At 34.5% G+C, this 22,216-nt stretch overlaps 2 protein-coding genes and 1 pseudogene across 4 annotated transcripts; 2 read left to right on the forward strand and 1 right to left on the reverse strand.

The window, feature by feature from the left end:
• Positions 1-239: 239 nt before the first annotated feature.
• Positions 240-2,149, forward strand: LOC143537828 (uncharacterized). The gene is made up of 2 exons (XM_077031508.1): positions 240-543; positions 1,200-2,149. Exons 1-2 carry the CDS (start codon positions 240-242, stop codon positions 2,147-2,149), a joined length of 1,254 nt encoding a protein of 417 aa, XP_076887623.1.
• Positions 2,150-11,976: 9,827 nt separating this feature from the next.
• Positions 11,977-14,558, forward strand: LOC143537815 (putative glycerol-3-phosphate acyltransferase 3; annotated as a pseudogene). The gene is made up of 2 exons (XR_013136141.1): positions 11,977-12,675; positions 13,608-14,558. The product of XR_013136141.1 is annotated as a putative glycerol-3-phosphate acyltransferase 3 (transcript).
• A 919-nt stretch (positions 14,559-15,477) lies between these two features.
• LOC143537816 (protein PLANT CADMIUM RESISTANCE 7-like) lies at positions 15,478-21,559 on the reverse strand. Of its 2 annotated transcripts, XM_077031499.1 has the most exons (5): positions 21,143-21,559; positions 19,999-20,062; positions 19,726-19,890; positions 19,000-19,065; positions 15,478-15,850 (listed from the first exon to the last, which is right to left on the reverse strand). In XM_077031499.1, exons 1-5 carry the CDS (start codon positions 21,358-21,360, stop codon positions 15,701-15,703), a joined length of 663 nt encoding a protein of 220 aa, XP_076887614.1. In that variant the 5' UTR covers positions 21,361-21,559; the 3' UTR covers positions 15,478-15,700. The 2 variants fall into 2 exon arrangements, with proteins under 2 accessions (XP_076887614.1, XP_076887613.1); XM_077031498.1 differs by having other exon boundaries at positions 19,726-20,062.
• Positions 21,560-22,216: the final 657 nt, after the last annotated feature.

Raw genomic sequence — 22,216 nt, forward strand, 5'->3', positions numbered from 1 at the left:
AATAATGCTTGTAACCATAAACAATAAAACAAATTATGTTTTTGTCAAAAAATAAAAAAATAATTTTTTAATTAACATGTTATAATCAATAGTTATATACACTTTAATAATGTGTATTAAACTATTAATAATATATTTAAGTTTAACCACTTTAGCAAGTTGTGAGGTAGGCCATAACGTACATTTCATCTTATATAAGCCATGGAATCTAAGACCAAACTCTGCGTTTGCTCACAGCAATGACCACCACGCACTACACCGGAGAGCAAGTCTCCGCTGACTCGGAAGTTTCAACACCGCCCTCTGATCATCCATTGGCTAACAACAGTAACAGTATCAATAACAGTAACAATAACAACGTGGTATATCATGACACCACAACACAAACACGTGTTAGGTTCATGTGCAGTTTTGGAGGAAAGATATTACCGCGTCCCCACGACAACCAACTGCGGTATGTTGGTGGCGACACTCGTATTGTCTCCGTCCCCCGCCACAACACCACGTTTTCCGCCTTACTCAATAAGCTATCAAAGTTTTCCGGTAAACATATTGTATTTCTTTTCCTTGGCTCATTAGTAAGTAGTAACTTAGGCTTATAAACAAATGTACTCGGCTCGGTTATAAACAAAGCCGAGCCGAGTCAACTCTTTTATTTTAACGAGTTAAAATTTTAAGCTCGTTCGAGCTCGGCTCGTCAAAAGACTAATCAATCTCATGAATCGTTTATTTTTAAACATTTTTTAATATTGTACACATTGTTACAAGTAAAAACTAAAAATACTTTTTGTAACACATGCATAATCCATAATTTATATATATAAAAACTAATTGGTATACAAGTCAAAAATAACAAATAATATATGTGAGTTTAATTTAGATAATGGAAAAATCCAAAACCCGATAAGAAAAACAAGAATCGTCATATTCACCTAGTCAGGCGTGAATTGGGTCGGGTTTAGGCTTTGAGAGACTATGATTGAATATGAAATTAATTTTCACAAATTTTAATTTACTATATAATTAAGATTCGATTACCGGAAACTGATACCGAAACCCGAAACTTTATTTTTATTATTATTATTATTATTATTATTATTATTATATTTTGGTATATATTATAAAGTGTTTAAATTATAAAAGTATAAGAGTACAAATATGAGTTGGTTAAGATTATAACATGATGGAATATTCGTTAGGTACAACCGATATATGCGTAAAGTACCAACTACCAAACGAAGACTTGGACGCCTTAATCACTGTCACGAGTGACAAAGACGTGGAAAACATGATGGATGAGTTCGACCGCTTGGCTCACACTCAAAAAACGGCTCGGCTCAGAATATTCCTTTTTCAAGCCGACACGTCACTCTCACGAGCTAGCAGCATCAGCTCGCTGCTAGACGGCTCCGTTAAGCGCGAACACTGGTTTCTAGACGCGCTTAACGGAGGCCGAACTTTGGACCGTGGAAGGTCCGAAGTCTCGTCAATTGTATCAAAAGTACCTGATTATTTATTCGGGTTGGATAATCCTGACGACCCGAAACCCAAAACCCGGCCCATGGTTAATGATAATATTTCGGTTTCGGATTCGGGTTCTCCCGCTCCACGGATATCTTCTCCTTATTGTTCAACTTCATCGACATTGGGGCCCACGATACCTCCCCCGGGGCCGGGCATTCGGCCCGTGAAAACGAAACTTGATAACCCGGGCCTAATTGTTAGTGAACCGAAAGAAACGGTTACCGAGCATTTTATCGAGGCTAGTGATCCGATTATTATGAAGCAAACGGATTATGCGGGCCAACCCATTTATTATATGCACCCGAATTCTGCTCCGGCACCGGTGCAAGAGATGCCGGTTTATTACATGCAACCGGGCTTGATTCCTCAAGAAAACATTCAAGTTCAACCGGTTCCAATTCGGGCTCCATACGGTCCACAATTTATCGGGCCTTCGGGTCAATTGCTACACCCTCAAGTATCAAATATGGGCCAAGTGTTAATGAGGCCCGTTTCGGGTGGGGAGGCATATGATGTTATGGGTAGAAGCGGTGGTGAGTCGGTCCAGCCCGTTTATTATGGGCCTAGATATATTGGAGTGCCGGATTTTGCCAAGTGTGGAAGAAATCAAGCAGCCCGGGCCTGAAACTAAAATGGGCCGGCCCCGCAATGATGATGAATAAATTGGTTTTCCTAAATGCCTTACTAAGGCCCATGTTTGATTTTTTTTTTTTGAGATTTTTTTTTACTTTATGTGTTGTTTGATTCCTGAAATGTATATATTCGACTGTGAATTGTAAAACAGTTATTTGTGTGAGCACAGTGTTGAAAGATTTTGATCTAATAGTACTGTGAATTTTTTTAAACTCAACCTCAACTCTTTAAGAGAATGTGGATGCGATTAGTAAATATTTTACGAACTCGGGTTCAACTCAACTCATTTATTGATTTGTGGTTGCAAGTATAATTGTATATTTATGGATGTAAGTATACATATATGTTATTTAGTTTTTGGTAAGTTTATATAAAATAAAACTTATGGTCATTATTATATTAAAAAAGACAAGTGATGAAGTTTCATTTCTCAAGCATTTGCCCTAAAATTTTTGATGCTTTTTAAATGTGACATCATAGTTTATTAACTATGGTTTTATGTAATTTTTTCTCCTGCACATTTTTAGGCAACATGACAAGTTTAGCTCATCAAGTTTTGGGCACACAAGTTTAATGAATATATCTTTTACCCTCTACTTTAATTAAACAAGTTTAGTTTATTAACCTTTACACAAGTTTAGTAAATATACTTTCTGGTTCCTCTAGTTTAATTACAAAGTTTCACATATATACGTTTGGCCCTTCAACTTTGGTAATGAATCATTTATTCTTTCAGCTCATTTTTTTTTTTTACTTTTTGGGCCTTCAATTTAGTAATTAAACTTTTGCAACAAAATTTTACCATAATAAATTGAATCGATACCAACCGAATTTTCGCCGCAACACGAAGTAACTTTCGAAAATGAATGCATTTAACCCGCCCCACTGCAATGTGCGAGTAGGATTGCTTGTTATGTATAAATAAATCATAAAAACAAAATTATTTGCCTCTGGTTTATGCTTACTTTAAATCAAAATGGTGAAAATAAAAAAATGGCTTCTAAGGAGTGTTTCGACTAGGGTACGGAAATTGAACCGATAACAAGGATATATAAATCATACACCGATTGAACAAAGATAAATCAAACCCAGGTATGTTTCGGTTCTTTGATTTGGGTTTCAGTTATATAGTATGATCTAATGGTTTCTAAACATCTATAAAACTACTTTATTTTTTTTACTACATTCCAAGATGATTATTAACATTATGTTTCACTAGTTTTATCCCCCGTATTACGGGGTTGTTTTACATTTTTCGTTTATAATATTTATATATATTTTAGGATTATAATTTTATTTATTGTAAGAAAGTTAATAATTTACTTAGCATTTTATGATGAAAGGGTTTTACAAATAAATAAGATATTATAATCCGGTTTAAAAGCTATATGGGTTTGGTAAGACCCATGACCTGCTTTTTTTATTATAAAACTGTTTCTTAAGTATAAATAATATCTTTTTTAAAAACAAAATTTGAATATTAATTTTTAGTATATCTCTATTTTATAGTATTTTAATATCAAATATTTGATAAGATTAATTTTATATATAATGAGATGTTATAACCCGTTAAGAGCTATATGAGTTTGGTAAGACTCATACTCGTGAATTCTGGTCAAATGAATGAGAAATCTTCATTTACAAATAAAACAATCTGATGGTTTGAAAGAATTTAGAGGTTTCGTTTATATATATTTAAGATTATTAACACAAAGAGATGGGAGGCAAGTGGGACTTAGATTCTTCAACAATTATATGAGTGGTGATGATTTTGTCTCTTTCTTGAAGTTATATGTGATTAGGAGGAGGTGGTCGTGACTGGTGATTGAGAGGTGGGTCGGTAGTGTATAGATGGTGAAAGAAGGTTTGTGTTTTAAAAATAAATACAAGAGTAGTCCTTGCAGTTTGTAAAACAAGCTCCCATAAGTAGGGGTGAGCAAAAAACGGTTCGGAATCGCTGGAACCGCGGAACGAAACTGAACCGGTACCTCAGAACCGCTAACCTGTGTTACATTACGGTTTTCGGTTCTCAGAATTTGCACTAAACGGTTCGTGGTTCGGTTCCGGGTAAAACCGGCGGTTCTAGACTTGGAGCCGAAGAACCGGAATATTAAAAACGTTTTAACTCAATTTACCAATACCCATTTTTATAGAGTAATTTATTAACCCGCATCCATTAGATTATAGTTTAATTCAAATATTCTTTCTTTGCGTTCAAGACCTAGCAATCATGATCAATTTTGACTTAAGCTATTAAGGTAATTTAATATAAAATGATATGATCTTCCTTTAATCTATCGTTGCTAATGATTTATTTAACTTTGACAATTAAGTATTAATAAAAAATATAACGGATGTTCATGTTGTAACCTAAATTAATTTTACCGTGAAAGAAGACATGCAATTATATAAACTTGTTTTGTAATTTGCAAAGTTTGGACAACATCAACTTGTCTTATTATGTTTATATTTTAATTTTTTTATGTTTTATGTTTTAAATTTGTTTTCTTGTTTCCTTTTTTTATTGTTTTTATATAATAATTTTGTTTAAAAAAGATGTGTTTTTATAACAACCTTTTTTTTATCAAAACAATAAACACGTATATACACTAAACCAAAACATTATACAAAACATCGAGTTTGTACAAAATAAACAAAATATATATACAAACTATAAAAACGGCGTGTCGTCGATGTTGAGGGCCTTAAACGTCGTATCGTGAACATCAACGTGGTCGTTGGCCTTGCGTCTGACGCCCGATTCCTAACCGTCATCGTCCACATCGCCGCCCTGTTCGCGTCTAACGCCCGACGTGCTCGCCTCGTGGTCAAAAGTAGGTGGAGGTGGTACCGTGTTGTAACGTACTCGGCTGCTCGATCTCGTACGTCACAAGCCACTAAAAATGACCAAATGATGACCGTGTTGTAACGCGGTGTCATCTGTCGGAGGCGCAATTATCTATGAGAATGGTCTGTATCGGCCTGAAACTGTAGATATGGGTACCCATCTAGTTTATTGTCACCCTCTACAGGCCTCAGCACCTGGCCATGCTCCTGCGCCTGCTCATGCTCAATCTCCATCTCTAACTCGTCATCCATATTTAATAATTAAATAATAATAAATATTATAATAATTAAATTAAATTAAATTATAATAAAAACAACAACAACAACAACAACAATAATAATAATAATAATAAGTAACTTAAATTATAATAATAATTATTATTATAACAATTACACAATAATAATAATAAAATTAAATTATAATAATTAAATAATAATAAGATATAACAGGATTAAATTTTTTTTGAACGGCATATAACAGGATTAATAATAATTAATTAATAATTATAATAATAATAATACTAATAATAATAATAATAATAATAATAATCTAATCTAACTATACTAATAAAAGAAAATAATGAGGATGATATGGCAATCCAACATTCATTCTAGGTCTAATCTCTCTTCTCATCTATCCTACTTATCCATGGGTTATGGAGCAAAACCATATTGACAAATGTGTTATAATTTTCTTTCTAATTCTCTAATCTATCATCTCATTCATCCTAACTATCAATTGGTCATGAGCCACAATAATTTTGACAATTGGGTTATAATTTCATTTTCAATTATCTAATTTCTCATCTTATTAATCCTACATATACAGGAGTGATGAGACAAAACAGTTATGAGAAATGGGTTCTAATTTTTCTTTTAATTATATAATCTCTCATCTCATTTATCATAGTTATTCACGGTAATTAATCAAAACAATTTTTGCAAATGTTGTATATAAAAAAATCAAATTTGTAATTTTGAGATTTTAGACTTCTTATTATTTGTATTATATATTTTATCTTCTTTTTACCTTTAATTTTGTTCATTTCTTTCAGATAATAGATCTTTTTATCTTTATTATATGACAAATCCCGTATAATACACGGGTTCAAAAGCTAGTAATAATAATATTCACATCCGTACATTGAACCCTTTTTAACAAAACGAGGGGGGGGGGGGGGCTAAAAGTTATGTTAGGAAACCAATAAAAATAAGACTTAGTTAAAGCTATAAGAGAATAAAAATCTTAATGCCCTCACCTCTCCTTGAAAATTTTAATTTTCGATTTTAATGCTACATTAAGTTGATAATAGCATTAGTTATATGATCATCGCACACACATGTAATAATATTAGTATAGTGTGTATATATGATCTAAAGCAAAAGAAACTACATAAAATGAGCCAAACTGATAAAAGCAAAAAAAACCGAATAATATTTAATATATATATATATATATATACACAAAAAATGATGAAAATTTGAAGCTCTAAGTGAGCATACTTGTTTGTGTTATTTTGTGCATACATCTATGAAGCTAGAAATTAATGTGTACAAAACGAAATTTCAAAGATTGACTGTTACAAATCAAAATCGACAATGAAAGGTTACTTGGAACATGACATGTGACACTTTGAAAATCATGGTTACCGATCTTGATTTGACCTAATGCATGTAAAGTCTAAAATCAATAAATCTTAGCAATCTCACTCATGATCACTCGTGCCGCGGAAGACTTGTTCCTCACGAAAGTTTAACTTAATCAACAAGTGTACTATTCGTAATTAATAAGCTTGAAAGATAAAAAGGTTATATTTATTGACGTGTTAAGATGCTCGAATGTTCCGGGTCAGGTTCTTACCTTGTCAAATGTCAATTATTGTTTTAGAACTCATGTGGCTCATGCAATCTCCACTTGGTATTAAGTACCCGGCCCAAATCTTCTTGTTTTTCAAACCTTATATGGTTCCTATTTATTATTATTATTATTATTATTATTATTATTATTATTTGCTTATTCAAACTATAAACTTTTATAAACAAAGTAACCGAAACAACCGAGCCCTCTCCACAACCAAGAGAGGAGCCCAAAGACAACATTATTAGCGTTATTAATACCATTACCACTACTATTACCGAATTAATCTAATTTAGTTAATCACAATTTATTAACAAGAAATATTTCGATCTTAAATTACATTCATTGATTAAAAAATAATTTAATTATAACAAATTTAAGCTATATATTTATATATTAGCTCACCGCGTTAATTCCTTTTTCCCTGTTTAGCAATAATTCATACATATTGATCATTATTGTTGGTTATGTTGTTACTTGTATTATTGAAATAAGTACTGGGTGAAGATCACGTTTCATTAATGAGAAATGACTTACAATTATCAACTAAGATATATTAATATAATTTTAATAGAAATAACTTTTTTTTAACGGTCATTTGGATCATTGACGGGTCACTGACCCATCCGATCATCTTCATTTCCTGAGTACCGAAGACCACCTTTGGGAGGAAAACCGGCATATGTGAGAAACCCCTTGTCCCAAGTTGGAAAGTGGGAGTTGAACCCAAGACCTTCACACAAATGATGTAGTGGTTTATTGACAAATGCAAAACCTTTAAATACCTGGGTTTAAGAGGCAGAGGTTTTGAGTTCAAGCCTCAAAGACGATAAAAATAAAAAAAACGTCGTTAAAATAAAAAGAGATGGTGGCTCAGCTTTGTTTGACGTGCTTTAAAGTTTAATAAAAATAACTATTAGACAACTCGCTATGGGCGCCAATTGGGGGGGGGGGGGCATTGGGGCTTCGATGCCCCTGCACACCGCAGAGGGGCGCCTGGGGGGGGGGGTCACAACGATGGGTACCTAAGGAAGTGGTGGTGTGGCCATGTGTATGTCTCCCTCTCATACACACACAAACACACACACACACACACACACACACACATATATATATATATATATGTGTGTGTGTGTGTGTATTGGGGCGCCCAATGAGCTTTACATCACAGTGGGACGTTATGGAGAAGGGCTTCGATGCCCCCAGCGCTAATGTGGCATGGTGACTTCGATGCCCCCAATTTGTTATATCACTATAAATATCACTTTTATTTATTTTATATGTTTTTATATTTAAAATACAATTTGTTATATTATTTAAGGTTTAATTAGTTGTTATACACACACACACACTAACAACTCTTTATTTTAATTAAAAATAAAAATATTTAATTCTATTTATTTCCTATTAATTTTAATTCTCTCAAAATTTCAAATTAAATTCACCCCCTCTTTTATTTAAAAAATTTTGAATTATCCTCTCATTCTTAAATCTAATTTCAAATTAACCTACTTTTTTTTCTATCTCTTCATTACTTCTTATTCTTCTTCTTCTTCATCTCTCTACACCCACCATCTTTCATCTTTAATTCTCTAACTCACTCAATTTTTAACCAAATCCTTTGATTCCGGGCTCTAATCTTATTATTTTTGCGAGAGGAATTCACGTATGGTGTCGGTTTCCATCAATTTTATCTCGATTTTTTCCGGATTCGTGTTGAGTGTGAAGAACCCTAAGAACCAAGTTTGGGGATTTTCAATTTTAAGTGTTATTTCTTGTAATTGAAGCTTAGTACATCTTCTTTCATCGCTAAAAATGTATGTATTTCACTTATAATTGAAGCTTAGTACATCTTCTTTCATTGCTGACAGATTCGTTTTTGTTTATTTATTGGTATGTAACTTGATGTTAAACAATGATTATTGAACGATTGTTGATTCTAGGATATAGTACTATGAGTCTAGTTTCCAGAAAGGTAAAGTTTGTAATTTTTGGACGAATTTTGAATAGTTTTTATAATTTTACAAAAACACTGGTCAAAGCTGATTTGGGGAGTTATATTCTGGTCTGTCTTTCCGACACCATAACTCCCTAATGACAAAACCAAACGGGTTGGTTCCAGTTCTGAAAATTAGTATTATGAGCTTTGAAGACAACCCAATTGGTCTTACACAATTTGGATTAATGAGTTGATAGAACCATTAAAAAAGTGTTTGTTGTGCAATCTGTTGAATTGTTGGTACATATCTTTAATGCTTGAATTATTGTGAGTTTTGTATGCATGAGAAAAATATAATAAAAATTGTTTGAGAAACCTAATTCAAATATTCTACTGTGGTAAATTTTGTAGAATTTATACTTCATCTTTTCATAGTGAATAAAATCAGTTTGTACATGTTATAATCTGTCTCGTGAACTAAGTGATCATATGTTAAGTTGTATGATAAATGTTTGGTTGATTTACCATGATACGATGTGTGAATACATGTTATGACTTTTTAGTACAGTTGTCTAATGTGATTGTGCGTGAAGGTCGTTGTGCTATGCGTCGATTCAAGTTTTTATTTTTATATTTTTCTATATATATGTATCATATATTTTTCTCTCTTTATAGGGTTGGAACACAGAAAAATGGCTAAAGAAGTCCGCGAGCGAGAGAGACAACCGCACGAAAGAGGGTAATGATGGCAGTATATCTCAGCATACGCGGGGTAAATAGGGTTTGATGAGCATCGTATCCACTTGGCAAGCTAGTTTTATTTGTAAATTCAATCTTAAAAAATTAGGTCAAAAATTATAATTGTTTGTGCTTTAACGTTTATTACATTACTTCTTATTAGGAAAGATAACATGGTCGAAAAGTTAAGTGGATTGAAGTATTCTTAGATACCCACCTCAGCAAAGAAAACAAGAAAAAGTATTGGGTGGGCGAGCTCAACATTAATAGCCTTGTTGGATTTGATTTTTGTACGGAAAGGTCAGAACACGCATTTGTAAGTTATCTTTATCATTTTTCGTTTTGTTATATAATTAGGTATAACATATCAACCAGGGGCGAGCAAATGAAATAGACCGTTTCATATTTCATATACATGTGGTAACATAAAAACTGCTAACACTATAATTTAATATACATGTGGTATACTCATAAACGGGTTGGTTCGGTTTATAACTAAAAATTTAAATGAAAATTGCATACTGATTTTGTGGGTGTAATATATAAACGGGTTGGTTCGGGTTCAGGTCCATGAAACCAAACCGGAACCAAACCGTTAGTAACGGTTTGGTTTGGTTTGGTTCGGTTTAAAAGTTATACGGTTTGGTTTTGGTTTACATAAATTAAAACCGTTACCAACGGTTTGGTTTATAGTTTGACGAAAAACCACGAAAACCGGACCGTGAACACCCCTACTTGGCTTTGAGGTTTCGCCTTACATTAACCCTTTGTTAGTTATGATGCTAATATTTTTAACAATTTTAGGTTCAAAAAGTTAGAGCCGAAATGGAAAAAGAACTAGAAAATGAAAGGAAGTCAAGAAACTAATTGGAAGAACGAGCAACGAATGGAACAAATGGAAAAAGAACGTAAGGAAAATGAAGAATGGAGGCAAAAACAATCTGATGAGCTTATGAGAAAGTTTGAGGTCTGTAGTAATTAGTAGTAGTTTCAAATATTTTGAATTTATAACTTATTAGTGACTGTTTGGTAATATAAATCTGTTTTGAATTTATGTTGTTGGGTTTGTCAAACTTATGAAAAAACATGTTTTGAATTTATGCTAATGTGTTTAGTTACATTTTTAGCCACATTGACAATAACCTCCAGTGTCTATATGATATGATTGTCCACACAATACATCAATATGTGTGACGAAAAGTTTGACATTAGCCACACTTTAAATTAGGAAAAGCATTATGTGTGACAAACGGTAAGACGATAGCCACACCACAAACTACAAAGGAGTGTTTGACTGGCAAGTTCACATTTTTAGCCACATTGACAATAAACTCCAGTGTCTATAAGATATGATTAGCCACACAGTACCTCACTATGTGTGACGAAAAGTTTGACAATAACCACACTTTAAATTACGAATAGCATTATGTGTGACAAACGGTAAGACAATGGCCACACCACAAACTACAAAAGAGTTTTTGACTAGCAAGTTCACATTTTTAGCCACATTGACAATAACCTCCAGTGTCTATATGATATGATTAGCCACACAGTACCTCACTATGTGTGACGAAAAGTTTGACAATAGCCACACTTTAAATTAAGAAAAACATTATGTGTGACAAACGGTAAGACAATAGCCACACTATAATCTACAAAGGAGTGTTTGAGTGGAAAGTAAACATATTTAGCCACTTTTAATGTAATATCCAGTGTCTATATCATATAATTAGCCACTCTATTATTAAATTTAAGTGGCCATTTCTTTGCTATATCCACACGGTATAGGTCACAATGCAAGCTTAACACAACCCTACTGGCCACATTATTATAAAATTCATGTGGCTGAAACATTAATTCATGTGGCTCTATACGTGCAATGGTCACTCATAGTAAATAGTCATGTGGCCATTTTCTGCCGTTTAGCCACACTTATTGGAGAGGCTTCTTGATGGCCAGCAACTAATGCCTATACCCTTTAGCCACACTTATTACCACATAAGGCCACTAAAAACTGTGTGTGGCTATATCATACCCACGGTGTCGTGACCTTTGACCACATATGACCTGAACCAAATGTGTGTGGCTAAAGGCCTACGGCCACACTTTTTTCGTGTGGCCGAAGGTCAATTTTCACGTAGTGAACATAGAGAACTATCTTATATAATTGTTCTGATTAGTCTACCTTCCCTTACCATAGTTAGCAATAATTCATATATTAATAATACCTTATCCTGTTATTAAATCTTGTGGTTATCGATTTGACATTTAATCTGTCGCATTTAGTGTCATTATGTAGGGTACCAAGGAGATTTATCTCAAGCACAATCTTATGCACATGTGATACAAGATGTTACATATGTGATTCCCATGGCTTTGTGTTACTTGTATATATGAAATGATACATCATACGTGCATGAACACTAACCATCAAAAGATGGATAGAAAGATGTTGCACCATCTCTTCTTTTTGTATAAAATTTTGATGAAATTACTATGTTACCCTCACAACGGGAAGACCAAGAGCTTGAAATATATGAAATATGAAGCCATGGGAGACAAGTACACATCACAAGAGTTACTAAACACCACTCTTGTGTTTGATGTGGAAGGAGGGTTATTAAGGTCAAGTTCACTCTTTCCTTACTTCATGCTAGTGGCTTTTGAAGGTGGTGGTGTGTTGAGAGGTCTAGTGTTGTTCCTATTTTACCCTTTGGTTTGTTTGGTTAGCAAGGAAAGAGGGTTAAAGATGATGGTGTTTATATGTTTCTTTGGGGTTAAAAAGGACAAGTTTTTGATTGGAAGGACTGTTTTGCCAAAGTTCTTTTTGGAGGATTTAGGGTTTGAAGGGTTTGAGGTGGTGATAAGATGTGGGAGAAAGGTGGGAGTGAGTGAGTTGCCTAGGGTTATGGTTGAAGGGTTTTTGAAGGATTATTTGGATGTTGATTGTGTTTTAGGGAGAGATTTGAAGGTGGTTTGTGGGTATTTTGTAGGGTTGATGGAGGATAATATTGTGACAACAAGATCAAGTTTCTTGATGAATGATGTGTTTGAAGATATGAGAAATGATGATCATCTCATTGGTTTTGGTTCCTCTAACAAGTTTTTAGATCACCAACTTTTCTCTCTTTGCAAGGTATGTATCTCTCTCTACATATCTAACGCTTTTGATCAATATCAGCGTCTTGTTTTATTCTTTCACGAAAGAGATATTAGAGCATAAGAAATGTCTCATCTAAAACATTAACATATACGTGTGTGTATGTATCATGTATGTGCGGATCTTATTGAGTCATTATTTATTTTTTATTGCTAATGAGATATTTTTTAATACTTATAACAACATGAAACAGTTGTTAGTTTTATTAGTTCTACATATGGCAAAAATTTAAGCTCTATTCATTTATGATCAATATTTTTATAATTAGACCAGTTAGAATTACTTTAATCATATCGAACTTCAAGTTTCTAAATATAATTGCAGCAAAGAAGCTTGTGAAAGGGCTGGTCAACTGGTCAATTGGTCATTATTAACGATTTTAACCCTTTTTTATAAAATTTATATTTGCTAAAAGTTTATAAAACCTTACCTCCATCATTACACATGGTCTACTTTTATATTGCATAACACAATTTTTTTCTTTTTTTTTTAAATTTCTTTCATTCTTTTAAAATGTTGATAACTTTTTAAACGACATTAATTAAAAAAATAATAAATCATAAATTTGAGCATTTTGTTTTCTTTAATTCGAGTACCCTTTTGCTATATTTTTCTTTAAAAGATTCTTCTTCTTTTTTATGAAGAAAAAAAGCAGATGTGTTATGCGTATAACGTTCATGATTATGTTCATGTGTAATTATTTACTTCATGCGTGATTACTTTTATCACGTGTGATTATTTTCTTTGTGTGTAAATATCTTACTTGACGTATGATTTAGGTTCTATATGTACAATTATGCCACCTTGTGGACTTTATAGTTTGTATGATAACAAGACTTTATACGATAAGGGATAAATGTAGAATATCCTCACCTTATGTTTGTCATAAAAACTCTTTTTTATTTCAGGAAATATACTTAGTAAGCGAAGCCGATAAGAGAAGATGGAGATCCCTACCAAGAGACAAGTACCCGAAACCACTGATTTTCCATGATGGAAGGATCGCGTTCATGCCAACTTATGTCAAAACATTAACGACGATCATATGGGTTCCATTTGGATTGTGGATTGGCCTCTTGAGGATCATAGTCACAATATCCATTCCATATACCATAGCTATCCCTATTTTGTCCTTCACAAGAATGAGAGGTAGAGTAAGCATTCACTCCTTGAGTATTGTCTACAAATAAAATCAACACCAAGGGCACATTATATGTATGCAACCATAAAACATTACTTGACCCCATTTACATTTCTATGGCGATAATGAGACCTGTAACGGCTCTCACATATAGTTTGAGCCGGTTATCAGAGCTCTTATCTTCCATAAAGACGTTCCAGTTAACTAGGAACAAAGAAAAAGACTCGAAGATGATGGAAGCGTTACTTAACCAATGTCATGACCTTGTGGTTTGCCCCGAAGGTACTACTTGTAGGGAACCTTACGTTCTTCGGTTTAGCCCTTTGTTTGCGGAAATTAGTAATGACTTTGTACCCGTCGCTATAGATGCTAAAGTCAGCATGTTTTATGGGACAACCGCGGGTGGTTACAAGTTTTTGGACCCGTTGTACTTTGTGTTGAACCCAATTGCGATTTACCACGTTAAGATTCTCGAGAATTTGACAAGCGCGGATATGGTTGACCGGTCAAGGATTGAGATCGCAAATCGGGGTCAAAAACAGATTGCTGATGCATTAGGGCTTCAATGTACAAATCTAACAAGAAGAGATAAGTACATGATCTTGGCAGGAAATGAAGGTGTTGTTTAGTAGCCTATCTTTATTTGTTATTTATTTTATATACATATGAAGTGTGTATACCTATAGTAAAAATATGTTTGATAGTAATATCAAATTCATGGATTTATTAATCATATATATGTTTCTTATGAGGGTTTGTTGTAAATCATATCCAACTACAAGGCTAAATATAATTCCAACTTAGGATAGTAAATTAGAAGCAATTATACATAAGTTGTAATATTCAAGTCATGTACACTGATTGCATATTTTTATTAGAGAAAATTACAAAATTTAATTTTATTGGATTTAAACAATTTAATTTTAAATGAGTTTACTTGGTTATGATTTGAGTTGTGTAAAAAACTTTGTATAGAAATAAACTTAAAAAATGTCTCAAATAAGACTAGAACCCACAACTTCTTGGTTTGATGTCATACCTCTTTGCCACTAGACCAAATTAGTGGTTATATAATTGTTTTGAAACATTGATTATACATATTTTTTCCAATAAAAATATATATAATTAAAAAAAAATCGGGCCTAGCGGGGTGTCGGGCCTGTGGCCATCAACTACCCCGCCACACCCTTTAGCCGGCCCTGCAATTGAATGTCTTTTAACAAGAGTGAACTGCGATTTTCGTTCTTATTGTTTGTTCAAATTTGCTATTTCAGTTCAAAAGTTTACATTTCTGTCTTTAGAGTTCCATTTTTGTGGCAATTTTTGTCAAACTCGTTAAACATATTTTGGACTAAAATAGCACTTTTTAACAAACCATAGGGACGGAAAATTCAATGAAAATGAAACTCTAGAGACAAAAAATAGCAAATTTTAAACTTTTGTATTGAAATAGCAAATTTAAACAAAATACATGAATGAAAATCATGCTTTACTCTTTTGACAACAATCTAAATGAACACGGTAGAGTTTGCATTAAATTCTAATAATAATTAGATTCCTATGATTTTGTATCTAAAATGAACTATATGGTTGACCTCTAAAGTCAAAATGTATGATTTGTGTATTTAGTCAACGTGTAGATAAACTTGCAATGCCAATTTCTCTATATAAACAATTAAACACCATACTAAATTAACCCTTTTAATCTTGCAAACTGTACAAATTTATTACAATTTCTTTTTTAAACCTTTTTCGAAACAGTTGGCTAACAATGGAGGTGTTCTTGATCCGCAACAACAGTGTCATCCTATCGTTATCGTGCAACTTTTGAGGGAAGACTTGTTTCCCATGTGGCTCGGTTTAAGGTTTTGAAGGCTCGATTGAAATGGTTAGGGGCGGGATTAGCTCTAAAGCCTTGACGCCTTCAACATAAGTTCCTATACACGTTGTGTCACCTCGACCGTGCCATGTCCCGTCATGAACATTGTTCATTTCCAATGTTCGAGACTCCTGTCAAGGTTTTCATAAATAAATGAGAAATATATTTGATTTACTATTTTCTTTTTGTGCGTCCAGGTTAAAACCAAAAATGTGATTAATGGCCTGGGGTATCAACTGTGTCGGGTTAAACCTGAGCATGGCCCACATACTTATTTATGTCAAAGACATCATATATAACCTGGAGAAATTTAATATATTTTATTCGTAACATGAACCTGTTTAACCCATTTGTCTAAAATGGTTAGCGGGTTGGCCTGTTTACTTAACGTGTTAACGGATGTCGACCTGTTTAGATGAGTTAAAGAGACCAACCCAAACATGAATACGCCTTTGATTAAATGAGTTAAAAAGGTAAAACCGATAGGGGTGTGCATGGGTTGGCTTTGGGCTTAAACTGAACCAAAAACCGAAATTACGTTTTGTTGGTGCATTTTGTGACCGTTGCTATGCAATTCTGACCAGCGGAGACGAAGTGGCGAAGTTAGAACAACTTCGCCTACAGGCCCAAGTCCAAGCCCACGAAGTTGGTTATCTATATATATGTGTGTCTTGTTTAGGGTTTTGAATTCAGAAAGTTAGAGTATTTTGTGTTTCAGTTCAATTGTCTAGAGAGAAACAGAGAGGGAGATTCGTGTGGGACAGCCCGAGGTAGAGCTCACCTCGGGTCGGCCGTGTCTTTGTTTTTGTTCGGTTTGTAACGTGGTTTGGTTATTATATAAAGGATCTGCAGATTCGTTTATTCCATTCGTGTGTTTGTTCGTGTATTTGTTTGTGTGTAATCGTGTTCTTCGTCTTCTACACCATAAACGAGTCTAGGAGGATTCCGCACTCCTAGACATCGTGCGGATCTCGTATCGATCAGCGACGCCCCGGAGGGACTTACAAGTGGTATCAGAGCCTTAGGCTCTAATGCTATGGTTCGAGATATGCGTTTTGGTGTTTCTGGCACGTTTCTGATGTGTTTTTGGCCGAACAGCCGCCGTCGGCGAAGTTGTCGCTAAAATTTTAGGGTTTTGGCGAAGTTGACTTTTAGGCGAAGTTGACTTTTGGGGGCGAAGTTGACTTTTGGCGAAGTTAAAAAAAAATAAAAAAAATAAAAAAATTGTTTGGAGTTTTCGTTCGAATGGCCAGGTGTACAAGATTATTGTGAGACCGAAGACGTTGTTCTGGCAACGAGTGAAACTTGGTATCTCTTGGTCTTACGCGTGAACAAATACGGGTCAACTGTGGATATGGAGTTGAAGTTGTGAATGGGATATTGATTGAAACTAGATATTGACACATATTTGAGTGTTTTTGGGCAAAGAAATAGTTGTTGTTCGAGGTTGACCAACTGAAGAAAGTCAAATTTTGTTCGGGTTTTCGTCATTACTGGATTGCGGTCAGAGCATATTATTTATGTTATTTTCAAGGCGTTCGAGAATTGGATCCTGAAAACGTGGGATACGAGCATCCGGGATGCTTATTTATTAAGGTGAAAATTTTGGAACAAGTTGGATTTAATCGGGAATTAAATTGTTTAAGTTCTTGATCGTTATCCCTGGTGATTGAAGATGCTTCGGATTAATTAATGGTCATGTGTGTTAGATTCTGTCAAGGTGGTTTTGTGATGAAACTGATCACTTAATGTTGAGTAGTTGAAGATTGAACCTTATCTTACTATACAATTCCGACGTGTTGATGAAGTTGTGGAGGGAGCACAACTTCACGTGTTGGTGAAGTTAGAAGAACTTCACGTGTTGGTTGAGATGATCGATTAGGCACGGGGATGCAGGTCAAAGATCTCGATCGATATAGTTCGGAGGAGCTTACACTGAAGGGGAGATCTGATATGGAAGACGCCGGGTGATTGGTAGATCTGTGGAGCTACAAGACAGTTTCAGACACGGCTGGTTGAAGACAGGATGGATGTTGCATGTATATGTGATGTTCAAGTTTGAAGATCACAGTGCAATTGAGTCCTACCAGAAGAAAAAACAGAAGATCATCAATTAAGGGGGTATCTATTGGTGCATGTTTTGTAACAGATGATCTTTTGTGTTTGTTAGAATTGAGAGCAACGGTCAAAGGGGAGTCTGTTGGTGCATTTTGTGACCGTCGCTATGCAATTCTGACCAGCGGAGACGAGTGGCGAAGTTAGAATAATTTCGCCATAGGCGAAGTTAGAACAACGCCTACAGGCCCAAGTCCAAGCCCGCGAAGTTGGTTATCTATTAGGGTTTTGAATTCAGAAAGTTAGAGTATTTTGTGTTTCAGTTCAATTGTCTAGAGAGAAACAGAGAGGGAGATTCGTGTGGGACGGCCCGAGGTAGAGCTCACCTCCGGTCGACCGTGTCTTTGTTTTTGTTCGGTTTGTAACGTGGTTTGGTCATCATCACCCAACACGTTTTGAATTTTTGAAACCGTTTGCTTCGGTCATTTCAGTTTTCGCCTGTCTGTTTGAGTTTGGTTCGGTTCTAGTGTTCTACCATTCGGGCTTAAAATTTTTGGACCAAAAAAAAGTGCCCAAAATAATGAATTTGGGTTTAAATCTTTTTGTTAATTAACAATTAACAGATTATTATACATTTGGGCTAAAAAATCTTAATACATTATTTATTAAATTCGTATAAACTACTAAATATTTAAAAAATGAAAATCCATAAATTTAGTTCAGTTTTTTCAAATTATATTACAAGCAAAACCGAAACTGAACCAAAATTTCGGTTTTTATGAAAACATAAAACCAACAGTAGGATTTTTTTTTTGGCTTTGTTTATTGTGGTTCGGTTTTTTCGGTCGTGGATCGGTTTTTACAGTTCATGCGCACCCAACCCGACCACCACCTGCTTATTAAAAGTGATAGACAGAGTTGCACTAAACAGGTTTTTGTTCTAAACCGGTTCAGGTCAGGTCAAAGAAAGTCAAAACCTTTTTTGGGTAAAACCGTTTTATGTTCCAACCCGGGTTTTGAGGAATGGATCAGGTGTGATCGGTATGAAACCGGGTTTAACCAGGTTCAAATCAGTTTCAGAGTATAGGGTGACAAGCTAATTAAACCCTACTGAGTACGATGATGATGATATGAGTTTATCAAAAACTACCACCCTTAAACTTCCATTGTTAGATTATGAAAATAAAAACCGGGCCAACGAAACACGTATAAGAAAAAGACAGACCTGAGCCAAGGTGCAACAGGGGCACACGAGATGTGATATACAATCATCCAAACAACTATCACTGCCCTGAAGAAAGATAGCACATGTATGAATAACTTGAACACACAATTTGACTTTTAAAGTCAAACCTAGTTCATTTGAGATGTAAAGTAAAACAATTTATCATAATTTTGATGTAAATGCTGTATCCCTCCTTGTTTGTGTTGCACACTATAAGGTCTTTTGAAAGAGCATGACTATATCAATTTTGAAGTTGAAATGTAGAATAGTTGACCTAAAAAGTCAAAGGGTATCTCATCAATCAAGAAACTGATGCATGACCTACTGTTGAAAGATTTGGATGATTCAATATTCAATACAACACTTTGAAGATGAAAATATAGCTTGTTTGGCTTATAACGTCAAGTGTAGTATTCGATTTGAAATATAGCGTTTTTGTCATATAAAGTCAAAGTGTAATATAAAGTCAAAGTGTAATGAAATGTATCCCCTTTGACTTGAAAAGTCAAAGCATATCACACTTTTTGCAATCTTCAAACCATAATTAGATTTAAAGATGTGTTCGTTAGTCCATACCAAAATATCAAATACTGAAGTCAAAATGTAGCCTATTTGACCTATAAAAAGGCGGTGGCTCATCTCCTTAGAACTTATGTGTTAGGGCCATTACAAACACAAAAACCGTACCAAAGCTATATAAATATTATTCGTAAACAAAATCTTTACCTTGATATTGAACTTCTTTCTCATCTTTGACCGATGAAAGCCTGAATATGCTCCAAATGATAGTGCAAAAGCAACCGCAAGATACAAGAAACATGGCTTCTTGGTGATGGTAAATGCGACAAAGTTGCATAGAGCAATCGTAGCAAGAATTATGTATATAAATCCCTGTGGGACCACAAATTGCATAAACATGTTAGACATATGACATGTGAGTAATATATGTGCGCGTTTTTGCAACCTTAAAACATGTAATAATGAAGTTATATTGTCCACCTGAAGAAAACAAGAACCAAAACCAGCTAGTCTCATATTCTCCCCAAATCTATACCAAGGGCAACTGCAAATTCAAACATTTTAAAGATTAAATTAAAAAAGTCAAAGACACTTTGTGCACAACTATCCTCTACTTTTTAGCATTTTGACTTTAAAAAGTCAAAATAGAATGTTCTTCCAAACATATTAAAGCTAGCATCAAACACAAATACTTGAAAAGAAAATTTCTTTTACACGGGTGCTTACAAACTCAAAAATTCAAAACTCCCAACTTTGTTCAAGTTAATTTCTTGCAAACATCCTTGTTCCTTGTCATTTACACTCAAGAAACATGTTCAAAACTCTAAATTACACTTTTTTTCCACCATTAAAGCCACCAGAAAACACAAAGATTCAACCTTTCTCCTAAATGTGTTCTTGGATACAAAAGCACATAAAATCCCCTTAAAAATGTGTTTAAAACAACAATGTTGACATTAGAAAAGTCAAACCTGATATTCTTGAAAACAAAATATTTAATAACAATAAAAAATTATAAACAATAAATGAGCGAGACCCAAGCTGAGCTCCAGCTTAAAAACTACACACAAACCAAGCTCGAGCTTTAGAACAGAGCTCGAAGCAAGTCGAGCTTGAGCTTCAGCTCTTCGTAAGTTAAACCGAGCTCTAGCCTAGTTAAGCTCGGCTCGTTTACCATCAAACACAAAGATTTAACCTTTTCTCCTAATTGTATTCTTGCAAAACAAAATATACAAAATCCCCTTAAAAAAGTTTAAAACAACACTTTTGACTTAAAAAAAGTCAAACCGGATGTACTTACAATAAAAGTTTATAAATGATAAACGAGCTAGGCCCGAGCTGCGCTCCAACTTGAAAAACTACACACGAACCAATGTTCTTGCAAAACAAAAACATACAAAAGTACAACCCCCCCTCTTCGTAAGTTAAATGAGCCGAGCTTGAGCCTAGTTGAACTCGGCTCTAACAATGTTCTTGCAAAACAAAAACATACAAAATTACAACCCCCCCCCCCTTCCCTAAAATTATGTTAAAAAACAATACTTTTGACTTAAAAAAAAAAGTAAAACTAGACATTCTTGCAAATAAATTACAAAATTATCCAACAACAATAAAACAAACTTACAATGATGATTGAAGAACCAAATTCCGATCATCAAAGCAATCAAGAACATCACCTTCCCACATCCTAAAAACACCACCACCATCATCATCATAAACCTCTTCTAACGTATTCCATTTCCCTTGATTCGTCTTCATAGCCACCGTCGAACACAGCTTATCAAAATCAATCAGTCTTTCGTTCTCCTCCAACGCCGCCGCAGAACTGCCGGAATCCGCCATGAAGATTCAATATTTTGTGAGTTACGTAAAACCCTTGAAGGGATTTGTATGGAAGTGGATAATGGAAGTGGGTCTGGGATGATAATGATTGGGTACAGCTGGTGACACGCAAGAATGGTGATGGTGGTGGTTATTGTTGGGTTGTAATTTGGTGCTTATAAATGGGAAGAGTGTGAATTGTTTGACCTAAAATATGACCCTATTTGTTGATTTTGACCTTTTTTTTCTTTGTTTATTTATTTTGAGTTTAGTTTTTGACTGTTTTTCTTTAAATTGATGACAAAATTTAAAGCTAGGGAGAATATAACTTCAATCTTTGACCAAGAAGTTACTCAACATATTCTTTTTCGGTTTATGTTGAAGGTTGGTTTCTTGACCGTCATGAAGGTGCATAAACCGGTTTAAAACTCAATACTGGTTCGGGTTGATCAATAAAAGTCTAACCCGGTTTATGATCGGTTTCGGTTCGGGTTGAAACCGGTTTCATGAACAGTGACGATCGGTTTCGGCTCGGTTTTTTATCGGTTTCGGTACGGGTTTTGACCGGTTTCGGTTAACCGGTTTGGAACTGGTTTTGGTGGAGAAAATTACAAACTGGTTCCAAACCTACGATTTCAATCAGTTTCAAACCGGTTTTTGCATAATTGGTTTCAAACCGGTTCGGTTTTTGGGTCGGTTCGGTTAACTGGTTTAATTGCCCACCTCTAATATTCACTGACGTGCGGGAATTGGATGGAATTCGTAAACCCTAGTTCGAACACGGGATTAAAGCCCCAACTCGTCCCTTCACCCTGATATCATTCGAACGGACCTAAATGAAAATCAGACATATGTCTCCACTAATGAAAGGCAGAAC

Source organism: Bidens hawaiensis, unplaced genomic scaffold (assembly GCF_021521415.1).
Source record: "Bidens hawaiensis isolate Kalapana, Puna unplaced genomic scaffold, B.hawaiensis_p1.1 tig00011408_1, whole genome shotgun sequence".
Taxonomy (NCBI): Eukaryota; Viridiplantae; Streptophyta; class Magnoliopsida; order Asterales; family Asteraceae; genus Bidens; species Bidens hawaiensis.

Coding starts and splice junctions, on each gene's coding strand:
- LOC143537816 (XM_077031498.1), bottom strand. CDS start 21,360: ATGGCGGATTCCGGCAGTTCTGCGGCGGCGTTGGAGGAGAACGAAAGA. Junction 20,063..21,142: donor TTGGTTCTTCAATCATCATT/GTAAGTTTGTTT, acceptor TTGAATTTGCAG/TTGCCCTTGGTATAGATTTG. Junction 19,066..19,725: donor GAAAGAAGTTCAATATCAAG/GTAAAGATTTTG, acceptor ATCTTTCTTCAG/GGCAGTGATAGTTGTTTGGA.
- LOC143537828 (XM_077031508.1), top strand. CDS start 240: ATGACCACCACGCACTACACCGGAGAGCAAGTCTCCGCTGACTCGGAA. Junction 544..1,199: donor TAAGCTATCAAAGTTTTCCG/GTAAACATATTG, acceptor AATATTCGTTAG/GTACAACCGATATATGCGTA.